The sequence below is a fragment of the Neodiprion fabricii genome, chromosome 6, assembly GCF_021155785.1.
Source record: "Neodiprion fabricii isolate iyNeoFabr1 chromosome 6, iyNeoFabr1.1, whole genome shotgun sequence".
NCBI classification, from domain to species: Eukaryota; Metazoa; Arthropoda; class Insecta; order Hymenoptera; family Diprionidae; genus Neodiprion; species Neodiprion fabricii.
In genome coordinates this window covers 20,796,400-20,818,869 of record NC_060244.1, presented here as the reverse complement: position 1 = coordinate 20,818,869, position 22,470 = coordinate 20,796,400, and the positions used below count along the sequence as shown (strand labels likewise).

The 22,470-nt window shown below is 45.1% G+C and overlaps 1 protein-coding gene across 4 annotated transcripts in view; it reads left to right on the top strand.

Moving 5' to 3' along the window:
- The window catches only part of LOC124184620 (protein slit), a 199,949-nt gene that overhangs the window by 5,545 nt on the left and 171,934 nt on the right, over nt 1-22,470 (top strand). For 3 of the 4 annotated variants that reach the window (XM_046574546.1, XM_046574549.1, XM_046574544.1), the window contains exon 2: nt 12,731-13,922. In XM_046574546.1, coding sequence (XP_046430502.1) covers nt 13,633-13,922 — 290 coding nt within the window. In that variant the 5' untranslated portion in view covers nt 12,731-13,632. Of the gene's footprint in view, nt 1-8,968; nt 8,981-12,730; nt 13,923-22,470 lie in introns of those variants that run through there. The other variant, XM_046574545.1, reaches the window with a different exon arrangement.

The following is a 22,470-nucleotide window of genomic DNA, read 5'->3' as shown; positions in this document are numbered from 1 at the left end:
TATTCAAGGATCCCTTGTATATACGTATATACCTAATACACGTATTTCAAACCTTTACGAATTACAAACGTACTCTGTCAGTCTCTGTTTTGCTGCACCAATCGTTTGGGAGAAAAAAATACTTCGATCACGCCTGTTATCGGACGGATAACGACTTATTCCCAGAATATTAACATCGTTATCTGTAATGTCGTGGCTTTGGGTTACACGGACGAAACTGGAAAATATTTTGTACTTTAGTGTCTGTATTAATCCCACCGGCGTGACTGTGTCAACGGTGCATATTGAAAATCTAATTCACGCTCGTTTAATTTCTCTGTTTTATTGAACTTATAGGTATAATAGTGAAACAAGCGCGAAGCTCGGTACTCAGTTTCAGTTTCGATACGGAAATCCTTCCCAACTTTTGTACAATATAGTTTAGTCTAGGTATACGTATACATACGTATGTATATTCGATGGTTCGTTGTTAATCCTGTCCGACGGCAGCAGTTTGCTCTGCTATTTGTCCGTACATTAAATTTGTATTTGAGCTTTGTAAATATCGTCTCGAACTGCTAATTGAACGTTCGAAACGGCCAGCTGCCAGACGTAATAATGCGAACCCAGTTCCGATCGGTGTAGAGCACAAAACCGAAATTGGAATTGGCTTTTTCTCTTCTCTAGTCTGTAACCGAGCGGGTATTGCGTTTCACCGACAACAAGTGATTCAGAACAAAGTCTAGAGGTTTAAATTCTCTACGAGGGCTTAAATTCGAGTGGTGAAAATTTCTCCGACGTTTGAACAAAGATTGAAAAACTATGGGACCCCGAGCTATTTGAGCTAATCAGCACCGATCCGTCCAATCTAATGTCTAGAGAATATTGGCGAACGGTGCAGTTTCAAAATCGCTCTACGGACGGAATCTTAGTCAGCAACGATCGGCTACAGGCGAGATTCGCGACCTAAATTTTAAAAGGTAGTGCAGGGTTAGCTGATTTTTCCCAGAAAATCAGCGTTCCGAATTCAGGACATGATGCTGCAGGATCGACGAGGTCAGGAGCGAGCTTGCGGTCGGTGCATGTGGCGCATCTCCAACACGGACTCACGCCCACCCACGTATCCTGGCGATATCGCGAACCCCATTTTTCCCAGCATCGATGCACCGGGATAAACGCCATTTGACGAGACGACGCTGCCGCTCCGTCCGGCGAGAGAATCGGAATAAAAATGAGAGAGAAGATGGGGGGAGGAGAATATGGATCAACGGGCATTGCGGCAGCTTTCATGGCCTACCTGGAGCGACGCGGGGTTTCGCTCGCCGAGTCCGAAGATGAGACGGGAGATAAAATCGGGCGTGCATTTATCATAATTCAGTCGAGAATCGCTATTTTTCTTTGATGCACCTTTGCTCGTACGTTACGTCGGGCTACGCGCTCCCTGAACGGAATAAAGAACCCCGGGTATAAGAGACTCGTGCCCGATCGTTATCGGGCAGAAAAACATGTCCCTGCATCGTCGACGCGTACGTGTCGTGCCTCGGACAACGTCAGGAGGACCCGGTTTTACCACTCGACGAGGAGACGACTCGCGGACGCATGGCGAACGGACCTCGTCGTCGTCGAGGGACTTCCTCTTTCCTTAAACTACATACCGCGGAAAGACGAACGTCGTTTATTTATCCAGGTGCGCTTTGCTTTGCGGTTTCGACGAACAGCCTCGATCTCGGTCTCGATTACTTTGCTTCGCAAATATTTTATATCGATACTCTTTAACTTCCGGTTTGTCTGTTTTCAGTGAAAAAAGAAAGTCATTGTCATCGCACGGAAAATGAAAAGTTGAGTTTTTACTAGATATCCATGGTTTTAAAATTCAGAGAATCACCTTCGATCATTTTCACGTGGACGTTTACGTGTTTGTATATGTGTGATCGATTTTTTTGACCGACGATATCTCGAGAACGAGTGGCGGAATTTCAATGATTCTGGTCTGAATCGAAGCGGCTTTGGCTCTCGTAATAAATGTAATAAAAAGTATCGTCATTTCACTCATCGACCTTGTTAAGTCTGCAGATAAAATTGATAACTGTACCCGCGGATAAAAAGAGAAAAACGTTCGCTTCTGAAAAGCGAAGAACGAAATAGTCGATCCATACCGATTATTGTATACTATCGACGTTGCAACAGCTCTGCGAATCACTGCAGCGACAACACGAGGAAAGAGATAAACCTCGCGAATTCCTTCGAGGAATAAATACAAGCGTGAAACGATTCACAGGCCGGGAGTATGATTCATGAGTTGGGGGAACCGCGTTATATGTATACTGCTTATCGGTGTCGAGGTACGGATAAACCTGCGGAGGCGATAAGTTGAGATTAAGACTGCGTGTATTATACTACATAAATCTGCACGGCCAGCTCTTCCTCCTTGAAAGTTTAACGAATAGCGGGAAGCGAGAGATTCCAACGTTAATATGACTCTAGTAATACACTGTGTCACGGATTTGTTTTTAAGAGGATTTGTATTTTACCACCTTGGGTATTGTTGTAGCGGTAACGATGGCCACTGACGATAAGCTAAAAATAATGAACGCATTGATTAATCGAGTCGATGAAATCGGTAAAAATGAAACGATCATTTGATTGTTTTGTATTTTTTTGAAACGGTGCATATGAAATTAAAATTTCGTAAATTTCAGTCTGTCGTCTTAATAGCGGAAAAGTTTTTTGATGATTTACAGTTTCGTTGAAAAGATTTTTCAATTTCAGGTGAAAATATTCATTAATCTTTCAATTATTGTATGAAACAGGTGCTGAGTAAGTAAGACGATGATAATAATTAATACTTCAATCACATAAATTGATATTGTATCGCGTCGCTCATGGGAGTAAAAAACGAAAACCGATTGCGAGGAAAAATAATCGGGTCGGTCGATTAATCGAGTTTAAAAAATAGTCTATTATACTCGATTTAATCGGTTATTTTTGATCATTCTTATGTGGTATATGTATACATATATATTCAATCAATTTTTTCCCGACGTTCCGTGTGAGTTCTGTCGCCGAGAATTCTGGCGAGCATTTCACAATCAACTCCTTGATTACTCACTCACACCTACTCGCTTCCTCTTCCACCTTTCTTACCCCCCCCCTGGCGCGATCTCTGATTGTCTCCGGGGATTGTTTCTGAGAAACTGGAAAGGATCTCCGGCGGCATCCGCGTCCCTCGGGACTCGCGGGTGACTCGAGGTTGACACGGCGAGGCGATGTCAAGGCTGAAGGCAAAAACGGTACTCGGGGACCGCGTGAAACATAAAGAACTCGAGCAATAAGACTCGTCGTCTCGCTGAAAGACCGAGGAGGTGTAAGAACCTTATAGATTTATCATTAGCGGCCGTCGCAGAAACGGAAAGAGTTTATTAACTCGCTTGGAAAAGAAATCTATTGATGAAAAAAAACAAGTACGAAGGGTGAAAGGAAACGATACGAAATTTTAAACCGGTGACAAAATTTCAGACTCTCGTGTACTTTTCAATTATCTACGTATACGCGTATACGATTATGTTTCCTTGCAGTGAATTTCCTACGTGACACGCGCAATGGGAAATAAAAATATCGCAGTGAAAACACGAAAGGTTTAGAAAACAATATATTTTCTTCTTTCCGATCGTACGAAATCAGCTTTAAATACTACAGATAATTATTAATTATTGACCACGATTACCGTTATAATACGGTTGGTTGAAAATTGTTTTAAATACGTACTAATAATATTTTATACTCACACGTTTCGTGTTTCGTTCGCGGACGGCGCAACTGGAATTAACACGTTTTAATGAAGGGTTTATAACGAATCGCGATAGGTACTAATTGGATTGAATAATTCATCCCCGATTCACTTTCTTCGGAAGACTGCAAATCTTCCGCGCGACAATTCATTTCCCCATAACGCAGGGTCGTTGGGCGTTGCAGCTCAGCATGGATCACATGAATTTTTCCTCCCCTAGCCGCAGCTCTTATTCTTACTCCGGCCTTTCCGCAACCCCTGTAAGACTCCTGCACGGACCCCGAGGCTATTAAATCTCCAGACCGAGAAAAAAGTTTTTCCGAATTCTATTTGTCTTGGTCCAGATTCCGTCGTCGACGTTGCGCTGCAGCTGCACTTTGCTTTCGATGTGTCCCGTTTTTACCTCATATATCCACGTCGCTCGGACACTTCCTCCGCTTCCGGTTTCGCCAACGACGATGTCTTTCGCCTTCCCTTTTACTCCGACGTTAATCGGTCTAGACACTGTGATCCCCCCCCCCCCCCTCCCCCCACCTTGAGGTGTCGCGACACTTTCTACCAGCCCTTCGCCCCTCGCCAACGACTGACCGACAATGGTCAATCCTATAGCTTCGCCAAAATGGACACCGAAGATGCACTTCCATGCACTTTCCTCGTGTCCCTCGAGGAGACCGAAGATGGCTTTCACGGTCGCAAAATGGTAATGGAAAGGACCAGTTCCACTCGGCTTGGCCACTCGACCATTCGATAACGGACCGATAATATCGAGCCTTTTCCACTTTCATTACTTTAGTCCCCCGATATCGCAAATCATTCACGCGTTGTCTGCATGCCTGTGAAAATACTGATCTGGTCTGAAAGGTTTAAGGTGGTTTTCCCAGGGAAGAGCGGTAGAAAATTATCATTTTGTTCAACGTTTTGTTGCGACTAGACTAATGGACGGAACAGATTGAAACAGAACGCATTTTAATGCTATCGATTTTCAAGTTAATACACAAAAAAGATCTTCAAATTGTATGAAAAATTGACTCCTACTCCAGAAGTCGATCGGTAAAACGCTAATCACGTTTGTAGGCGTACGAAATATCCGAAATACAAAAGCCAAGACTTTTTAGAATCGTCAATATATCTTACAGGCTTCTGTGTAACGAATTTTAGATTCGAATTTTTTTTTTGAGAAATTAATAAAAGCGCTCCCGAAAGTCTATAATTAAAACACGGAATCTGATAAAAAAAAAAAATTGCATCCAAGCCAAAGTTCAATTTATCAAAAAATCGATTGACGATTCTAAAAAGTCTTGGTTTTTGTATTTCAAATATTCCGTCCGCCTACATACGTGGTTACCGTTTTTCCAATCGTTTTCTGCGAAGCTCCACTTAAGCTGATGTGCAGGAGTCACTTTTCAAGATAATTTGAAAAACCTTTGTGTTCTTTTAAGTGAAAATCCGCTGCTTCCAATTACGTTTTGATTGATTCTGTTCCTTCCATTAGTCTAGTCACAATCGTTTTAGTCACTACTGCTCTTATCTGGAAACCCTCATTGCTCGGTCGAGAGTTTTCAAACGATGTTGAAAAAGTTGTGGGACATGTTTTTCTTCCGCAAGCACTTTACGATTAATGCGAAATAGTAATTGCAATTAGAAAAAAAACAGCTGTTGCTTGTCGTGATTGTTTGAAATAATTCTTGTGCTCCGACAACGAGACGAGTTACTTGATACCTTTGTTTCCTACTGCTGGAGTGATGCCTTTCGAAGACAAACACCAAGCAATGACGCGGCTCGGTTCAGCTGTCCAATAAATGGTACCGCGAACCATTGCGGATAACACAAGCTCGCATTCCTCTCACATCGAGACAATGCTGCCGGCTGCGGGGCGAGCTTAGATTCCCAGAAATTAAATCGTACGTGCTGCATACTCGTTACGCAGCTAACGATAAGTGTCGAATTCTTTTTTGCCACTTCATTGATTAGCTTTATAGTGTTGAAGACTCAGTGAATTGTATGAGGCTCAAACATATTTGCTTAGATCATTGAATCACGAAAAGTGGTCATTTCTAGTTGCAAATGAGTGTTGAGAATGTATAAAACGTGAGGTTAACCCGTAAATTCCATACGTAAAATATCCAAAATAATCTGATTTGAGCCAAGATATATAATGAAATATCGTGAAAATCGTTAATTTATGCGGCTTCTAAAATTTCAACCTCACTCGTTGAAATTTATACCTTTCTTCATCGTGCAGTATCTCCATATTTTTCGTCTTAAATATCTGTGTCTTGAGTGAATTTTAAGCTGAAAATATAGAAAATTCAGTGAGTTGTGATTGAAATTTTTAGTAGAATGATCCATTTTCCGATATTTTGTTGTTTTATGAATTTTTATTCGAATTGAAAATTTCATTTTGGTAAAAATAAACAACTTGCCTTGAAATATAATAGTCAAAGAGTATCCTTGAATTTTTCCAAACTTTCTGATCGATATTCCCGTTTGTACGTAATGATTTTTAATTTGGGGTCTCCAGTGACCCCGGTATAACACCAGTGTTGTACATAGTCGGTGTGTAGCACAAGGGTTAAACGATTTCAAACGAGTTGACTTTTCGTGTGAGAAGAATTAGGATGGCCAAGTTCTGATTCATCGTAATTCTGAATAATTCTTATTTTGGTTTCATATCGGTAAAAAATAAATCACCGAATATGAAAAGCGTTTATTGAAAAGAACCTTAGTTCTCGGTACGGTTATTTTGATGTCCAAGAAGCATGTGCACGGAATAATTAGGAAATACCAAACCCCTGCCGTTATAACCAGCTTGAGTTATTACGTATTCACCGAGAAAATGTTGAATAATAATTAATTGGGGGACTTGTAAGCGGTGCGCTTGGAGGCGTTGTGTAAAAAGAAAAGAAGAGGAGGAAAAAATCAAGGAGCATCCTTCCTCGGAGGTGACGCAAAGCGACGAGAATTAGCACGGGGGGTTAATTGGTCTCTGCTGACCAGTTATTCCCCCGATTTTTAAGTTGAGAATCCCTGTTCGCTGTCCCAAGACGCGCAGGTTCGCCTGCGAAACAAGTCACGACGCACAAATTAGTTTGAAACGACGCCTCCACGGATCAGCGTCGCGACGCGGAAGTTAGAAAGTGCGATGGTCGAGAAACTTGAATTTATACATGTTTAAGGCGGTTGGCTGACGAAAAATTTATAAATTCTTATCAATTTTGTTTCCTGATTGTTGGAAATTCAGCACTTGACAAATTATTATATTCAACGGCTACGAAAATCTTTTTTAATAATACGAACCCATTGACGTCTTTATTTTCAGAAGAACTATTTATACATAGCCAAGGAAACTCGTTTTTTTTTGTTTTCATCGTATCGGTATCGTCGGATATTCAATTTTATCACACTGCACCGATATTGATTACAATAAAAAAATGGCAGTATTGAATCGACATAACTGGCAGGAGAAAAAAAATTTGTTTTAGTAACTTTGTAAGGAATAGTATTTCAGAATAACCAAGCTCGCCTGGAATGAAATCGAACGAATCTACCAGATTCTGAACCATTTTGAAGTAATTTAAAATAAAGCATCGGTATTCAAGCTTTTCCCTACAATTATAATATTTTTTATTTTTATATTTTCAAAAATATCATCCTACCTCACGAATACAATAATCTGACAAATACTCAATGTACGTCTGCCTCCCAATCAAACTGATGTAAAGCAATAATTTTTGATGAATCAACAGCCTTTTAATCCGGAAAAAAGCACGAAAACACCTCATTCTTCAAGCTTTAAACACTTTCGATACATTCGTATATTATCAGCGATGCCCAGAGCGGTCTGCGCACCATTTCAGGTACCGATTAACTGGCGGGAAAGTTCTCTGGACAGGTATGTGAACATGAAGCAGGTATGTGGATCGATCTCGATCAGATAAATGCCTGAAACCGTAGAGTACGTAGGCATAATAATTGCCTATAGATACCAACTGCATATGCTCGTGATTAGCCTTTGGCAAAAGTGATTAAAATTTTTTTTTTTTTTATCTCTATTTTGTTTTTTACCCGTCTCATATCGAGTCGCTCTTATTGCAATTATCGGTGTGAATTCCCGAGTGGTAATTCGTGCATGCAGGACGGACATCGAGCCGCGGCAGCTGCGCTCGATATAATTGTACGTGACATCGAAACTCGAGCGGTCGCTTGAACTCTACGAGAGCCGACCGATACGATCGATAATTTATTAGTTTTTAATACAACTAATTGGTAATTAGTAGTTCGTTTCATCGAAGCCCTCTTCTCAATTACAGAACTGAGTCAAGAGTGTTGAAAGTTGGAACAAAGCGTCGCTCGACGTCCGAGTGTCGATAATTTATCGCAAACGGACAATATAATCCTGGAATCCTGTATTATATGCGAAAAAATTCGCGGTCTGATCCGACTTTTTGGTTCAGGTGCTACGCACCTATATTCCTCAGCATATGAAGAAAATTTCACGCCACTCGATGCACAATCAGAGCTTTCAACACATTTCACGTTCTCCTGGTTGAATTCCGTACCTGCAGATTTATCGGAGAAATGTTTTCACCCTATCCAACTTTTCCCGGGTAGGTATGTAATACCCGGCTGCATGGCGACGGCCTATTCATGACTGTGGAAAATGCGCTATGCGCAGCGTTCAGGCGTTTGCGGTCGCACGTCTCTATTCCTGCAGAGTCGAGTTTCGCTTTCAGAACATGAACGGAGTTTTAAAACGGCTTCGATACTTTTTCCATTCTCTCTTCTTTACATTTTTCGGTTTACTCGTTCGGAATATTCTTCATTTTCAATCAAAATTAAACTCATTAGAAGGTGTTATTTATAAAAGATTTGTCAATCTTCAATCTTGCTGCGATAATATTTGTTAATATTGTTCATCGTACACAGAAGAGCTTTTACATTAAATAGTATACTGGCTCCGGGCGTAGAACAAGAGAAAAATAAAACGAAAAAAGTCGAGGAAATTTCTCGGACCTCAAATCTGATACGGCGAGTTGTAAACATGGCTGCACATTTATCCGCATACGTCCAGTTTCGTAATGCTTGTGTATAATAATGACTGTATCGAGTGTAATTATTGTTTACTTACCGCAAACTTGTATCTACGCGTTGCGTAACCATTCGGTGGAAAGAGTAAGCGGACGCGAGAAATGGGAACTGGTACAAGATCGATCAGTTATAAAGCCGTTATTAGATCGCGAGGAGATCTGTAATGATTGAAAATTTATTATTCACGCATTTTTTTTTCCTACTTCTTTCAGCTCTCTTTCGAATCTATGGAATCACAGGTGCAAACACGGCGTTTGCATTCTTGTACACTTTCCGCGAGATTAAAATTCGCGGGAAATTTAATATTCACTTTGAAGCGACGAATCGATAACTCGATTATAGCGAGGGGGGTATAGCTGGTACATTCTCGAGCACTCTCGACCAGATAATATCGCCTGGAAGCTATCCGAGGACCGAAAGTTAGGGTAGTCGGTCTCCCGTTCTGTGTCGCTGCAGCAAGCATCGCAGGCATCAGCCGCAGGTACGAAGTATAGACGCGTATAGGCGGATGCTTCGCATTAATTAACGACGTTAGCGCATACGAATTAGCCGGAGAAGTAGAGGTGAGCTACTTTTCGCACGTTTTTTACTTCTATGACAGGCCTAAATGTGCGTGTGGGTGTGTGTTTTGAATACCTATATCTACGCAATGTGTGTGTCCGATGGTGAAAATCGCGACATTTTTCCAGCCCTCTTTCAAAGCCTGTTTGCGGATAAGTCTGCAGGTAAAGCTCGCGTTTCGCGAAAAATCAAATGCAAACAGGGCGAGCTTCCGGTTCGATCATAATCCCGTACCGAGTACCTGTGTCACGAGGATGTGTTCCTATATTTTGCTGACTCCGTTTTTCCCCCCGCCACGGTCTAATAATATGCAGATTATGAAATTGGCGATTGGAAAGGGTTCGATTGATTACGACTTACTACGGATATAAACTGATGTACGATTCACAGGAGCGTAGAAGTTCTTTCCGATTTTATTCGAAAACGAATCGCTCTCGAACCTTTTTTTTCCCCGGGTTTAAGGGTATAACCTCGATGCCGAGGGCGAAGGGTGGAGGGGGAGAGAATCTAAGGCGATTCGCGGGCGAACCTTATGCCGGGGATATTGTATTCTTATCGGCATATTTGTAAGCCACTTGGGAAAACAATTTCCCATGGAAAATATATGCGGAGAGAGATATCTCTCGAGAAGAAATATCCGCGAGAGATGGAGGATTATACGAATCGGGTAATCTAAAACCGACGGCTGCGGGTGGCGGAAGGAAAAAGGCGTTATCCCTGCGGCACGCGGTTCGTTTGCCTCGTATTACCCATAGGCCGAAAATCTTCTCCTTTCTCTTCTTTTCGAGAACAGTTGTCGACGACGGAGAGCTCGAGAGACGCGGAGTAAGTCCGAGATGATGGGGTTACACGGCCGCTCGGCGATTCGACGGGTGTTTGGATTCGGAACGAGAAGCGTTGGGATGAAAGAAGAGAAAGAGAGAAAGAGAAAGGGAAACGACGAGGAGGGGATGTTTGACGCTCGGGCGGAGAGCCGAAGGGGATGAAGAAGGAAAATTGGAGGATTTTTGCGAAAAGCCAAAGTTTACCTTGGAACTTGAGATGTTTGGAGAACATGTGTGCTTAATGGGGCGTGCGAGATGCATCTTAGAGAATAGCGTCGCCTCTTCTGCACGCTGTGAAGCCTGTCCAACGTCTCTTTCCACGATTTTTTTAAAATTCGTTTTCTTATTTTTATTTCTCACTTCTTCTCTTTCATTCCCTTAATGGCACGACCTTTTTTAAACCATTTATTTCAACGGACAACGTTCGGTGGCAGGTTATGCAGGCTCGAGCTCAGGCTGGTCTCGCGTCACATCTGCAGCCCTGTTATTTGACACGACTAATTATGCAGTCCTGCACACGCTCGAAATAGCCACCGTTGATACTTTCTTCCTCTCTGGAGTCGTCGTACCTACACCTACGCCTTGTGCACGACCACGATGCTCACGGTTAAATATTAATTTGAGTCTGTCATGTGGTCTGAAAACTGGAGACTCCGGTTAATTCACTTTCCATCCTACTCGAACAATTCTGTTCTTTTTTCTTTCGATTCTATTTGAATACGGTGAAAATTATTTGTTGCCATATTTGTTTCCCTGTTTCTGCTATGCGTTTTAAATGTTGAAAAAAAATGTTCACCAACTCGCAATTTTACAACAACTTTGAAGGTGGTTGCGTTTTTGAAATACGATACGTATGTTCTGCTTTTACTGCGTCGTACTATCTCAGAACGACTAGAGTCATAAACGCTGCAACAAAATCTGTTTTCAAGTTAACGGAATCGAAAAGAAACTCGAAGAATGGATATCAAAATGCATAAATTATATCCTACGATATCTTCTTGGTTAATGAATTCGTCGGGAACGATGCGACGCTGAGAGGAATATCGCGTTGCATAAAAATTGAAATTCAGAAAGTGGAAAGAGGCGCGATAAAAGCGTGGTAACCCCTGAATTTCCGCGTTCAATTCCGTCAAATTTTCCCCTTAAGTGGTCTGGTCTAATTCCGGGTCGAGACGGAGGTTTCAGGAAGTGAATATTAAAGGAATCAAAAGGTTCCGTCATCGATTATCGGCGACGTGGTTAATTCGCTGCATCGAGGAAGAAAAAGCTGCGGCAGCTTCCCGGCACGGCAGCAAATAACTTCACCTAACGAAGCCAACTCCGGTCACTTTTTGCCATCCAATTCGCGACTGTCGTTTTCGTTTTCCCGTTCGCCTCGCTTCGCGAAGATTAAAAATCAATAGCTTGCCGCCGCTACCGCTGCACCCTTACGCGGTGCACCGAGGCATGCCGGTATTTTCTCGAAAGTTGCAGGGCGAAGTCCATCCATCTCAGGTTTCCTCCACCTACTCGCTGCGCCTCGCTACCGCTTTCGGTTTTCGAGTCTTCGCCTGCACCCCTTCGACGAAGTGCACGGCGTGGGGGGTGGTTCGCTCCTCGTTCGTTGGGGTGAATTTCTCAGATATTAGGTTTCCCGGCCGTGGTTTTCAACCCCCGCGCCCGGGTATATCTGCCGATCGAATGATCGACCTGCGACGCGCCCCGAGGGAAATCAGACAATCAACGAGCTTCTGTGCTCGGTTTAGTTAACCCTCCAGGAAATATGCCGCTCTCCTTCTGGTATTACCATAAGTTTTTGAATTTTTTGCCGCCCCCTCCCCCCTCTCCACCCGTTTTTCTTTTGTTTTTATTCACAACATCCGAACATGCTAGAGAATTTCCGGCTGGTGGATATATCCGGTCGGAAATTCCGCAGCTAGTAGGGTAGAAGAAGCAAAATGTAGAATGGCTAAACGGTAGAAGGGTGTATAAGGGATCGAAATTAAGAAATGTGGAAAGGGAGGAATTAGGTAGAAATACAGAGAGATCATCAGATAATCGTTAAATTGAATGAAAATATATGGAAAAACAAAACACAGAATCGTGAAAAAATGTATATGTATATGTATGTGCAACTATAAAATGTGTGTTATTCGGTGAAAAAATATAAAAAATTAAACAAATAGAGTTAAAACGTCGCAGCAACCAGAAAATGTAGTATCGACAACTATAATCATTAATCACACTCAACGGTTAATTGTGCCACATTTTCTTTCAATTCGAACAACACTTGAAATGTTATTATAACGAACCTAATTATTTTCCCGTAATTTTCTAGTAATGCTGTAAGTAATAAAAGTTTCGTCAATTTAAAAATTCGACATTGCTATCCTTCAATGACACGATCGATGTACCAATTATCGACCTTCTCCGCTACTATCACGTTATTTGCGTTTATTTAAGGGTTGAATTCCACCGACCTCTAACCACAACCCTTGTCTATTTGTTCCAGGTGATGCGGTTGTTCAGTTCGCACTTCCGTAAGATCCGCACGGTTGAATCCTGCAACGACGAGTCAATCTGAGGTCCGACAAATTGGCGGTAAAGAGTCTGGTCCCGATATCGGAGTTCGGAAGCTTGAGATCGGCGTAGTAAATATCCCGAGTCCGAGCGAAAATTACACCCCGGAGTAGCGAGAGTAATTGTTGCGGTGAATAGATGACCGTACCTGATCGATCCCTCGGGACAAGCAGAACGATCGCGAAGAAGCGGCGTACCCCCGGGGGGCGCGCAAGCTCGTCGACGGAGCGGTAGGCATCCAGCATCAAGATAAGGGCGTCGAAGCTCCGCAAAGATGAACGGGGTCAGGCTGGCTCGCTAGTCGTGGATCAGCAGAGCCGCGCCGTTCCTGAAGCCGTCCCGATATCCTCGAGCAGGCCTCCTGGCCGCAAGGGGGGGCCCGAATTCGCCGTAGGCCCCGAGCCTCCTTCCGGGGAGGAAAACGGCCCGAAGCGCACCTCGAAACTTTCGTCGTCCCCATCCTCTTCCGCGGGGGCCGTCAGCCGTGCCGAATCCTTGGCCGTGGGCGACGTCGAGTCTTCGAGATTCCGCAGCCCCGAGGTCCAGAGGAAGACGTCTCGCATCGGGCAGAAGACTTCGGACCGTCCCTGCTGCAGGCGCACCGTCGTCGAGAGGTTCCAGGCCAGTCGAGATCGAACCGGAAGCGTTATCCTGGGAAACCGCCGGCTACAGACGAGAGTCACGTTGAACCATCGGGTGGAGGTCGCCCATCCTCCCGTTGCGAGTCCGCTGGAGGAGGAGGAGAGCATCCTCCCAAAGCGGAAGGAGAAACTGGTCGATATCCTTGAAGGATCGAACCGCACCGTCAAGAGTATAAACAAGAAGATACTCGGCATGGCGCGAGAAATGACACCGTCTTGGTCCCTCCGGCTTCTCGGGGTCAGTTGCGGCTCCGTAGTCTGTGCTTGGGGACTCTTGTTGATATTCTCGACCCTCGGAGGCGCGTCGCCGGACTCGAGTGTCGGGAACTTTGGTATTAGGAATCTGGGGAGTCAGATCGAGGAGGCCGAGGGCGCGAGGTGTCCTTGGGCCTGCAACTGCGGAGGACAGGAGGTCGACTGCGCTCATCGGGCCTTGACGCAAGTTCCTGGGGACCTGGCGGCGCCTCTTCTCGCCGAAAAATTGTGAGTACCATTTTAGTTACCCGTCGCGCACGTACAAGCCATTGAGAGCCACTGTGGCCGTGGTACCTGTTCGTTTTATCGTCCGATTTCCCGATCTCGAGATAACGACTTACAACACCAACACCAACACCGACGCCGACACCGACACCAACAGCCGGACGGTCGGCCACCCCGTATTACATTTCTATCCCCATCTAAATCTAAACTGTATTAGGTGTCGGACGTAGATAGGGCGTATCGTGTGAATATAGGTATATAGTACGGCCATATTGCCAGCATGGATCTATATTCCGTGGAGGTGCGTCTTCGTGGAGGAAACTGAGCCGCGAGACGTGCCTTTGTACCAATACTGTAAATCAGCCTCTCGATATCGATACCGGAATTGGTATTTTTACGGGGCGAGATCACCGCTGCTCGGCCATCAAAATATCTTCAACAAATTACACCCGTGATGACCCGGGCGCATGCACCTATCATTCGAGTATATGGGCTACGGGAGGATCGAGTCTTACGTGCCTACTTTTAGGCCACGGTACAGCAGGTTACAACGTCGTCGAGAAGTCGCGATGCGATTAGTAGACCGAGAGCCTCGTCGTATTCCATTATTCCGTAAGGATATACCCGGCTCAATAAAACTTTAGATTTATGGGCAATTGCCCGAGGTGGTGGTGTTTCAAGGTGGAAGACGCGAGTGCCGAGTCCTCGTAAAATCCTGATTGGAATTAATTATTTAAAAATTCTTCACCTTTCAAATGGGGCTTTAATACCGTCGAATTGAATTAAGCTGCGGCACGAGCCTCGATCTTTCGCGATAATAACCCGCGTCTTGCGTGGCTTGATCGTCGATTCGCGGAACGCTCGAATAATTAATTCAGGTGTAAGGATTTTTCCTCTTTTCGTCCCTGGGCGGACCAACTTTTAAAAATAATTGTAAGGTGATTCGATTGTCCGAAAGGGACCTGAAATCTCGTTTAATTTTAAGTATTCAAAAGAAAAGGGATCTCGTCAGTGAAAGTTCGTAACAACTACGGCGACAGTGGATACCTGAGTTCGTAAATATGTCACGATAAATCCGGGTGAGAATTTTAATCACGTGTTTACACAGAGGCAGCGAAAGCCTTGATACAATAACCTCTGAACTCGGGGCGCGTTCTCAAGAATTAGTACCCTTACCGTAACTAGCATAGTGTACGTAAGGATTGACTCTATAAATCGGTATAAATATTAATAGTCCCGTTGAATAGAGAATTAATTAAGCATTAATAATGAAAAAGGTCTGCGTATGTTGCGCGCGATGCCGCATATTCAACGCGTTCGACGCAGGTTAAACTTTGGTGCAAGCTTCTCGTTCTCGTCTTGTGCGCGAGCCAGTTCAACCCTGAAGATCAGAACCAGTAACTCGGAGAAGCTTTAAGCGGTCTCATCTTCCCTCGGCTCTATGCTAATGCATTTCATGGATTTAATTATTCATTCGTTGGTTGGCTGGCTAGCTGGCTGGCTGGAGGCTCGTTCATTCTCTTCACTGCTGTTAGCATATTAATCGTATGCTAATCAGATGGGTTAATAGCCCGTCTTTACACTCTGAATTTATTAAGACGCGATCGGGTATTGATTATTTGTTGTAAACTTCACTTGCTCTTCTTCGACTACAGCCACCCGCCGTCCGTCCATCTCATTCTATCCTCCGCAGCGGCGACCAACTCGCTTCGTATTCTCAAGTATAAATCACCCGGCTATTTTCCGAGGCAAACCATTCATCAATTTTGATTATCAACGGTGATAATTAACTAGCGTCATATTATAATAGCCGAGCGGTCTAATAACCAACCTGACCAATACCTTCTTCGTTCGTTCGTATCGAGGACGAATCTACCCCGAAAGATAGATTAATTAATCAGATCGATACGGCGGTGTGTATAATTCGCTTCGATACGAAGTCGATGTCGTCTTTGTTACAAGAGTATAATCACACGTGAATGTAACTCGAAACGTCGACCGGCTCACCGCATCAGCACGAGTCTCTTTATACCCTGAACCCGAAGTCGAACAACGCGAGAAACGTGAATCGGGTCCACGTAGCATAAACGATGTTTGCCCAAGCGTTGAGCCGATGTTTTTCCAACTAACATTCCTCCTTGTAACGAAACCCCGACCCGGATATTCTGATATTCTTCTCATATTCACGCGAGTGAGCGCAACTCGGCCTACCCTCGACAAAATTCTCTTCGTTTTACAGGCTTATTTACAAATCATTCGGGTCCAGTTAACAGCGACGCGTGATACCGCAGGTGTCTAATGTCTTCTTCGTGAGCTACGCGGTGTAGTTTCAAACACGATTTCGAAAGTTAGAGAACGTCGACGCAGCGGGAACTGCAGCACTGAGATCCAGCGCCGGACTTGTATTCATGGATTTTGCTCCAGGCTGGTTAATTGATCGAACGGACGTATACTTTATTAAGCACCGAAGAAACCGTCCGTGGTTCTGCGGCTGGCTGCACGTTTATCGCCTCGAGATTGGTATTCGCGTCGCGCGCTGCAGGTTACATGTTACAACCGTGTGTGAAGGTATTCCGAATCAGAAGAGCGAGCCGATGAAAGTGCAGTTAAAAATTTCCCAAGGCAGTCGAACGATACTCGAACAGAATTTTCGTATCTTAATCGTTCGGTTTCCAATTGGCTATATATCAGGTAATTGATAGTGCTCGGTATACATTCCCATCGTTTTCCTCTTCTGGCCTGTCGTTATAAGAAAACTAATGACTATCCCTGCAGGTTTCGAAACGGCGTTGGGCAAACAAGACTTCGATAATAACGCTGGGTGCAGAAAGGGTGTAGATGTAGCCAGTCGCATTTTTCCATACGTCATTTCGGGCGAATCGTGCCGGACCGCCTTTTTCCCTTTGTTAAAATATCCCCGAGCTCTACGGGGTCCCGTTGAACCCTGGGCGTGGCAGCTGCGCGGCAACTTAAATCGCGTGTAAACGCGTTTCAAAAATTATCCACAAGCCAAGGCCGTCGTCGCGTTGGGATACCCTTGGGAATTAATTTTCTGCAGGTAGATTTTCCTAGGCTCAGTTTTACGCGTAGGCGTCAACCTACCTACCGGTAACGACGCACCTCGACGACGCACAGTCCCGGATTTTCCTCGGCATAATGAATCCCAAAATCTTCGAAGGCACGTCACGAAGGAACGCTAAACACCGCTTAATGCCGGAACACGTTTTCGGGCATATCGAGAGGCTCGAGAAGACAGCTCTTTGCTGGGTCACTGGCCGGTCGGATGGGGTCGAAGTTCCCTCCTTCGCTCGTTTCGAAGGTACTGTACGAGGAACTTATGATTGGGGAAAACGAAAAGCGTTCAATTCGAGTCTGAAGTGAATTCCTCGTCTTTGATCCATGGGCATGCTCACGCTGTATAATATACGCGTGAATCCGCACGCGGTCGAAGATTTTCACCAAAGATTAAATAAATTGCCTATAAATCCTTATTAGCCGTGACTTTGTGCGGGCGGTGGTTGCGCAATTTTTTTTTTTTTTTTTTGCAGCCCGGGAAACTCGGCGTGGGTTTCAACGTCAGGTTTCTTCAGCTGGTTCTCGTTTTTCAATTTGCATTGATCTTTTCACCTTTTATTGCGACCGCCTCCGTCGCTCGTCTATATATATATATATATATATATATACTTGGAGTATAAAGCTGCGGTGGACGAAGAGCGAACCATAATATTATGCCAAGTTAATGTAGGTCGGCGTTATTCGGAGCTGGTATTAGATTTGAAAGGAGAAACCACGGTGCGATCGCTGACAATGATGTGTTCTCTGCTCTTTATCTCTCATCTCCCGTCTTCGGAGCCTGGGAGGTCTGCTCCATGAAATTCACTCCTTGTGCCGTTGAACGGTGAATTATCCACCTCCTGCATCGCGGGGTGCAAGATTGAGAGAAATCTTGAAACGTCTAAATTTCGTTTCTTTTCGTTCGAAATTCTTCACCGGCAAGACGATTTCTCGCAACCCTTGAAGGTGTTCTATGAAAACAATGTTTTTCGGGGAGCTTTTTCACAATTCCGGAAAAGTCCCGGTTGAAAAAATTTTCAAGAATCACCGCAGTGGGCGAGATCGAGAGTTCGGCGACAAAGGCTTTTCAGCCCCTTCAAAATGACCGAAAATTACGGAAAACCTACTTCTGCTTGGTTGCTGCTGCTTCAGGGGTTGGGTTATAACCACAACCGTGTGGCAACCGCTCAAGGGGGAGATCACCGAGTCGCGGCGGGATCTCTTTGTGAAGAAATTTACAATACTGTTCTAAAGATGGGCAATATAAATGTTAATGCTCCCTTCTCGGTTTTTCTAAAATTTTCTCTTTCCTTCCTACTCGGGTCCGGGAACGCTGTGGTTGTGTTACAGGTAACATACACGCGTGATCTTCCTCACGGTCGCATGGCTGTAGAGTAAAATTATAATAATACCTATTCGAGAGACAATAAAAGATCGCAAAACTCGTTTATACGCATGCCTAACATGAAAAATTCGAAAACATGGAAATGGTATTCCAAGGCCATTTGTACGCCAAGGGTTTTACCGGCTTTGGAAGTTTTCACCACTGCGGCACGGAGAGAAGCTCGAAAGAAAGTCCGGCCCTGTCCTCGCTCTTATTTCCATCCTCCGCCGTCGTTCTTAATTCCTTCTTTATTTCCACCTCGAATGTTCACCGCGTGTATGATCACGATCCGTGAAAAGCGCCGCGGAGGGTATGTAAAACGGTGGATTTATGGCCTCGTGACAACAGCGCATCCGTCTTCTCCACAGTGCAGAGAGAGACGACGCTGCTCCCGCCGCACCACCTCGGAAGTGCGTATCATTGAGAGAATGCCGCATCCTGTGAAGAAGAAGTAGAAGAAGAAGAAGAAGAAGAAGGAGGAGGAAGAGAAAGACCGAGTCGTCCAGCGACTGCACCAGCATCCGAGAATTAACCGTTGGCAGACGTGCCCCTCCGGGTAAGGAAACCAGTTCCTTCAGCACCGGTGTTATTGTTCCGCTCACGAACTCGCGGCCTTTGGATCATCAGAGGCAAGGATAGGCCTGAGTGCCATGCCTCGAGTGGGCGGTGGGTGGCCAGAAAGTCTCGTAGAAGTAATATAATAAGCCGGCGTGCTCCGTGATTGCGTTGAACAGTTCCGAGCACGCTGGAATCGAAAGCTCCGGTTCCGTTCACAGCGGTGCTCGCACATCGGAAGGGAGAGCAAACGGAAGGTAGGTGACGATTGAGTCGTGGCGTGCGTTGGCCGCTCGGAGGAATGTAAATCGAATAAACGAACCGTACGAGGAACAGGCGCCCATGGCCGCCGCGTGTTGTGAGAACCCCGAGCAATACTTGAATTTGACAGTCGAGCGTGTAATATCGCCGCATTGTACCTCGCCATTGGAGATCCAGCGCCCTGCAAGCCTCGAGCCTTCGCATTGAGAGGTGTTGGACGCCCCGGACTCACCGAAGGCTGCACTAGAGCCACGCATTAGGCGATGACTGGTACCTTTTACCGAACCAGCCCCGTCATCCCGGGGTCCCGAAGGCGGAGAACGAGGACGTGCCGCACGCCCGGGGTTCTCTGGGATCGCAGAGGTTGCCGCCGCGCCCCGACGGTGGTCCTGCTCGACGATTCGACCGTTTGATAGAGACGGATCTCTCTTTCGAACGTGACTCAAGATTTGCTAGGGATTTATCCTCGAGGGCGACGGCTGATGAACCTTGAGTGAGATAAAACGAGCCGTGAGGGAAACGGCGAAGAAAGACAAAGATGAGTCTCTTTCGACCAGTCACTCTAATTCACTCTCGCCGCTCCACGTGTGTACGTGAAACGTTGAATGCGAAATGACGACGAAAGCCCTTTCCTTCCCTCAACTCTACCGCGGAAGGTCTTCCGAGCTTTTCTCAAACCTGCAAGCTTGAAAATACGATTCCGTCAAGATGCGCCGTCGCTTTGAACGCGTTGACGGTAAACAAATTCATGCACATCTTCTCGTATTCTGCTAGCAATTTACGTGTCGTTAATTAGGCGCGTCGCAACGATAAAACGTCGAATCCCCTTCGACGCAACGCGCAAGGTTCGTGGTTTGCTACCCCGTCGTTATAACGCGTTTTCACGCACAATTATAACGATTCAGCGAATGTAAACAGAGTGTACAGCCCTGCAAATTAAACGCGTGCATCACGGGGCGACGGCAAGGGATTTTCTTGTGAAACCAAAAAGGAAACCGAGGACTTCGTCACAGCCGCATGTCCAGCCGTATCACTCGAGGCTATTAATTTCGTATGCATTCCACGCGACGGCTAAGAGGCCCCTTTTCCTCCCTCCACTTTCTGCGGCTGAAAGAGATTTATACGCTTTGCGGACGACGGACGTTGCCTGCGTTTATCACGGACTCGCGTTATGGGTTCATTTAAGCCACCGACTGCGTAACGCACCGCAATGATAGGGATGCGTGTTACGAGGGAGATCGTGGCCGAGGTGTTTGGTGTCCGGTTACTCAGTCCCGGTACAACGAAGTCTCCGTTGCAGCCACCCCGACGCCCCGCGTCCTCATTCCGTGCCTTGGAGAAATCCGACGCTTTGTTGATATCCAGATGCGATATACTTGTGCCTCGGATACTTCGTATACGTACCCTGCACCGATTACTTATACCGTATAACGGTGCATCCGCGAGCTAACTTTTCCATAATCTCTAACTACAAAGGGGGGCTGCTGCAGTCAGCTCTTGATCGTAATAAACGCGCGCGCGGCGCAAGCTGGGATCGTTCTATATTCTTGGCGCATGAGAGACTGCGGGAAGTCGTTTCTAATTTCTCCTCAGACAGTTTATTCCGCCAAAATAGGAGTGTTGTGATTTTTTTTCTTCTAAATGCGGGATTCGCAGTCATGGGGTAATTACAGGGTGGTCAAAAGTAACCGAATAGGATAAATCAGACTGTAACTTTATTCGTTTTCATCAGAAAAACGTCACTGACACTAAAATGAAGATATGGTACATGCGTGCTCGCCCAGGACCTCTACAACCTTGATTTATGATTCGACCCCACGCCTGGGGTCTCGGAAGTCTCGAAGTGGAACTCTGAACTCTCGTTCCATAGAGTGGGTAAAAAATATTTTTGACCGACTATATCTCAGAAATCTTCAACTCTTGCGACTTTGTCAAAGCGTAGATAGAATCGACTATCGTAATGGGAAACCCATAATCAAAATACGACCATTTTACCTGGAACTGTGATCGAAAATCGATTGGAATCCCACAGACCTCGGCGTGGCGAGTAATTTTCGAAAAAATAGGTGTGGCTTACGAGGGTTGACATGTACCCAAAATATGGTATAAGTTCTGTTCATTCTCACAGTCTCAATAGCAGGTTTGATGGTTTATTTTTCCCTGAAACGTAACATGGTCGAGGACAATTTTCACGGTTATATTTGAATTTCAGCGTGCGTACGGATGCACTTAAAACATCGGCAAACTGTAATCGCGTTACTGTAATATCTATATTTCAGAACTCGTGTGATTGCCAAGCCCTGATTTCATTAGCGCACGAGAATGATGTAGGTACGTACCTACCTACAGAGTTGGCGTGCTCCGTCTGACGTGTAACATTTTTGTAATTAGTTTGCGCGCGATTCGTGGAGTATGCACATAGGTATGTATACCTGTACGTATGCCGTATGCGGCGAACAGCGCCTGGCGAGGTGGAATGGAAGAGAGGAACGAAGAGAATCAACCGAGCTGGCAAAGTAGAGGAAAAATAGAGGATAGGAAAGAGAATTACGACGTACGTGATACGCAGCTCTAATTGCCGGTGGCGTGTTACGAGTGATTATTTTTTAATTGTCGACCTAAAAAGAGTTCACCTCCTCTGTTGTGCTTCTACGTACGCAGCTGGTTGTGTGGGTGCAGCTTACGTATCAGCGATGTAGGTGCAGTATTTTTCAAACTTTCGAAACCATTTCATCCTGTATACCGCTGCTACTAGGCAAGAATTCGTTTAGCGTTGTACAGGTTATTCTACCGGCGTTAGGACGGATTTTTTTCTCGACAAACTGGGAAGAATGTTTCGCCAATATCTCTGCCCCAGTTCGTTGAACAATCGATTTGTCATTGGACTCTCGCTGCAGTGACGCGAAGCGATCAATTTTCTTCAATAAAACCTTCATTCGATACCAATTTGCCTGGATATGCCAGTGGGGTGAAATATATGGGGTGCACAACCAACCCATTACACGAAAGCTATGATCTATTGAATTATCGACCTCCTGGTGTAAGACGCCGACCGTGAATCACAAACGCAACTAACCCAACGTAAAGTTTTAGGGCGTATAGAGTAAGGCGTGTAAGAGCGAAAAGCTCCGATTGCTCCGAGATTTTGAAAGCCCAATTTTTCACACGTTACCTACCTCCCGAAATTTCAGACTAGAATTAGAGAGAGAGAAAAACTGCGCAGGTGAAAACAAGCGGGTGAATCACGCAATCTTCGATAACTTTAGCTGCCTGAACCGTATTTCCCAGGGGTTGCTT